The 4,732-nt window shown below is 38.4% G+C and overlaps 1 protein-coding gene across 3 annotated transcripts in view; it reads right to left on the reverse strand.

Moving 5' to 3' along the window:
- Nucleotides 1-79: 79 nt before the first annotated feature.
- The window catches only part of TMEM65 (transmembrane protein 65), a 77,396-nt gene continuing 72,743 nt past the window's right edge, over nt 80-4,732 (reverse strand). For all 3 annotated transcript variants that reach the window (XM_019528129.1, XM_019528131.1, XM_019528130.1), the window contains 2 exons: nt 4,187-4,292; nt 80-1,906 (listed from right to left, as the gene is read on the reverse strand). In XM_019528129.1, coding sequence (XP_019383674.1) covers nt 1,811-1,906; nt 4,187-4,292 — 202 coding nt within the window. In that variant the 3' untranslated portion in view covers nt 80-1,810. The remainder of the gene's footprint in view (nt 1,907-4,186; nt 4,293-4,732) is intronic.

Here is a 4,732-nt window from a genome sequence, read left to right on the forward strand (position 1 = left end):
TTTTAACATATAAGGATGGCATAAAAGGATACTATCTGAAAGTTTATGAAAAGTTATTTTTGTGGTTGGTGCAATTTTCAGGTATGACATTAGCAGTATCATCTCATATCTTAAGTAATGGTGGTTCTTTGTTCTTTTATCCATTATAAATAAGAGGTGGTACTGGTGTTCTGGAGCTTTTGGACGGTCAAAAGGTATCAGATTTATGACTGAAGACATGAGCTGCTGGATCAGCAATTTAAAGCAAACTGGGGTTTTGTAGTAATGTTTTTACTACACCAAATAAAGTATTTGTTCATGTGGTAATTCAGGTAACATTTTAATTTCTTTCACTAGTTTAGAAACACATTGTGCAACAGATCAGTGAAAGAATGCAGAGCTGCTAAAGTGCCCTCCCCCCGCCCATCTGGCTTCTGGTATCTTTTCCTATTTTGCACTCAGAGGGAAAATAGTATCTCCTTTGTAAGCAATGAATATTAATCCATTACTATTGTACCAATAGGTAAGACACTTTAACATTATAACTACTCAACATGGTAGTTGCAACAGAAAAATCACAAATGATCACATAAAAAGATTGTACATGATCACAAAGAAATTAGATCCATTTGGAATAATACGCTCTGAATAAGACTGCAAAAGTGATAAGGCAAAAAAAGGCCCCAGGATCCATCTTTTCTTCACTAGATGCCTTCACAGCAATCCAAAAAAAAAAAATCTAATGTTAACTGTAGGTTATATTCTGCAAATCAGATCCTCTAATCCAGGCTGGGAGGATTTTTTTTATTATTATTATTTTTTTTTTTTAAGGATTTCAGTTCAACTATCAGATATACTACTTTCAGACACTCACACTCAAGCCAAATTTCACCTTAAAAAACTTCCCTTCTTTGTCTAACATCCATTGACTCCTCTCATGTTATCTATCACTCTGTAGAGAATAAGGTGTTATTATTTTGACTCAACCATACATAATTACTCCATGAGGGACTGGTCTGAATTCTTAAAAGGTCCAGTTAAAATTCAGGAAGGGAGGAAAGTAAGTTTATTGGAAGCATACACTAAATCATTTGGTTGGGTTGGTGAGTAAACACAGGATAAAAACCAAACATTAATCTTGATTCTCAAAATATTACTGCAGAAAAAAAAAAGAGGTGGGTGACAGTGAGAAAACTTGGAAGAATGGACATGGTAAGGAGGCTGGCTGGAAACACTTACCTTGCTGAGCATTAGAGTGGAAGAGGCAAATAGGCTAGAGTTTTGAAGCAAACCAACCACTGGATGACAAATACATCCATCCCGAGGCACTGCTAACTGGTGGCTCAGAGAACAAACCACGCACAACAAGGCCACAAAGTCTACATCCCAAATCACCCACCAACTGGCTTCACTGATAGTCTGGAACAAAGGACCTGATGAATACTGAGGATCTTTTCTGACATGCACTTTAAAATGTTAGGCAACAAATAAGCAAAACCAAAAAGTTACAGTACATCCATGGCAAGCGGTTAAGGTAATAACCCCATCCATTAAAGAAGGAAGGCAAGAGGGAAAGTGGTAAACGTCAGTTGCCATTATAAATGAAAACACTTCAGGATTTACGTTAAATAAAAAAGCAAAATGGTATCTTATAAAAGATGTACCGAGTAAGACAAAGCCACAATAAATTAGTGTTTCCATAAAACTACATGCTGAATGTTTTGTTCCCAAGTCTATACATTTTTTACTGTCTGGTAATTCCTAAATATAGACAGCATAATTGAGTAATTGAGGTACATTAGTTTACATTTTTATATGTTTTGTAAAAAGGTTATTTTTTCTCTTCCAGTTTTTCTTCTTCGTCTCCAAAGAAAAACAAAGGAAACATTCCTAAAAGGCAGCCAATGGTTACTCCAATAGCTTTACCCTAAGGAAAGAAAAGGGGGAGGGGAAAAAAGGAAATGACCAGTTGAATTGTTTGCAATACAACTGTGACCTCACTTTTGTAACAGCTCCCCTACCCAGGAATAATGTCCCACTGGTCTCACCACCATACTACCCCACTGTAAGAACAAGCAAAAGCAAAATACAGTACACAGTGGGTTATCAGAACACTTTCCTTAACTTAGTCTTATCAGGTGCCTATACAAGCGTGCAGAAGCTGCTGTGATTACAGTGCATCAGGGCACTCAATTAACCAGTGCAGAGACACTGACACACAAGACATGGAGCCTGGCTGGAGTGCAGTAATTACCAATGCTCCAGCAGACTTGATTAACCATGGAGCATGGTAATTGCCATGCTACAGCCAGCCTCCCCATCTTGTTTATCAGCACCCCTGCGCATTTCATCAAACGAGCTTTAGTTCAAGCGCCCCTGCCCCCACTGCCATTTTGAAATGAAGGAATGCTATCACAAGACACTGTGACACTTTAATTAGAGCAGCTCTCAGACCCGCTAATTAAAGCATCTCCCCCGACCCCCCACTGGAGTGCATGTAGAAGTGCCCATTGTGCCCTGAAACAGGCAACATATGGTCATAGAAGGGGGTGAAGACATATGCAATATTGGCACAGCATAAGGAATGGGGTCTACAATATGTCAGAGCATATGTCTACAATATTGGCAGAGCATAAAGAATGGGGTTTACCACCATAAGACATGTATGTAGGGCAAAAGGGACTTGAATTTATATAGTAAATGAAAAGTTAGTGGAGATATTCATAAAATGAGTAACATGGTTAGACTGACAGGCAAGGCAGACACATTCAAAGCTCAACTGCTGGGAGAATAAGGGACTTATGCAGGTGTCAGAGAGGCCAGAGAAGATTAATCACAATGGGATTTGAGGGCTTGAGATAGAGATTTCATTTTGTGTGTAAAAATGAAAGGGACACATTTTAAAATGTTATAAAGGAAGAAGCAATGAGACTTGACCTAGATGTCTAAGTCAAAGAGAATGAAAATGTCAAAACGTGGCATCCAGAGGCCAAGCATGAGAAACAGTAAGGATGGCAGTATTGCAAAGTGACTGATAATGGGTGAATGGAAAAGCCTCAAAGGGAAAATGACTTTAGTCTGGGCCACATTAAGGTGAAACTAATGGAATCCAGAAGATGATGCAGATTGTGAAGCAAGTCTGGACAATGGAATGATACACTCCAGGGTCAATCAGCAGGTATAGCTTAATCTATATGAGGTGAAATCTTAGGGAAAAGTGCATTAATATTTAACTTTACTTGCACATGCTAAAGTTGATTTAATGTTAACATTTGGAATTAGCACTGGAAAATTATGACTGCTCAAAGCTAAACGGCAGTCAGCTTAAAATACACTTAGCACCTTTGCACAGAGCTGAATGATACACTACTTGTTTTCCCATAGGCACCTTTACATTGGGACGTGTGTGTATACTCAGATGCTGCCCCACCTATTGGGGACCTTTCCTAGATAAAAAGTGAATTCTCTTCCCCTAATTTACCCAGAATTAAAGTTTAACTCCTGCTTAGATATTTCTTTCACCTTACATAATCTTTCATTTATTTTCTCAAAATGAATTGTCACCCTCTTTTTAAATGACTCTATGAAATATTTCAATGATTAAATAAAATTAACTAGCCAAATGCTTCCAATCTGCAAGGCAATGAGTGCTCACTATTTTTTTAAGTGATTCCTATAACGAGCCTTGGCAAAGAATATTAATCATCAATTAATTCATAATAGATTCTAATTAAAGTTATTTTTGCATCCAGGTTAATTTTAAATAACGAATTAAAGATTGGAATGATATTTTCTACAACCAGAACACCTGTATCATCCAACCTGATTTTATAAATCTGACAAAATGGATACAAATATCCAGGTTTTAAAAGGACAACTATTACCACCCCATCCATCCTGTGAACTGACCTCTAAAAGATACCCATCTTTTACAGCCACTACAACCATAGTTCCTGTATGTTACAAAGATGCGATAGAAATCTACCACAATACCTCTGTTGTGGCTTGCCTGTCACCACTCAAACTTGGCTCCATAACACTCCTCAAGCTCTACCTATGCCAGCTCCTGCAATTTGCTGCAAAGCTGTTATTTAACAAATATCAAAAGCTAATGAATTTCATTTTGACAAACATGGAAAAAATGGATTTATTCCACCCCTAATAACCACTGAATATTACAAACAAACTATAGATGAAATATACTCACCAAGTGTGCGCTGACCCGTGTTTGCCACATATCAGCTTGTTTGGGTGTTAGATCAGGAATTGATAGGCCCAACCTCGAAGCTAAAGCTTCAACATAACCTGCAAGACTAAGATAACCACACGCACTCAAATGCTTTTGGCTATGAAAACACTGCCTATAGTAACACACAAGTGAAAATGCATTTTCCTCTGACATACTGTACAGCAGAACCCAGATAGTTCATGGAGTTAAACTGTAGCCCTAGTGAAGATGGGGTTTGCAAACCAGCCAGTAGTTATTTAGTAGCAGGCATCTGTCTGTCTTGTGAGACAACAGAAGTATGCCAAGTGAGATGTTTGCTCACTGAACATAATCCTCACTTGAAAGATAAAGCAAAGATAGAGTGAAGTCTCCAGATGCAAAAGCCTGGGCAGTGTATATGGAAACATTAAGCTGCCCACACACCAGTGTCCCCCTCTCAGCCTCGCTGGTTTAATCCAAAGGAAAGGCAGGTACAAGTACATCTGAAACCAGCTTGGCCACAGGAGCTGCTGAAGCCAAAGAGAT

The sequence above is a fragment of the Gavialis gangeticus genome, unplaced genomic scaffold (assembly GCF_001723915.1).
Source record: "Gavialis gangeticus isolate Ggan-Ray unplaced genomic scaffold, GavGan_comp1, whole genome shotgun sequence".
NCBI lineage: Eukaryota > Metazoa > Chordata > Crocodylia > Gavialidae > Gavialis > Gavialis gangeticus.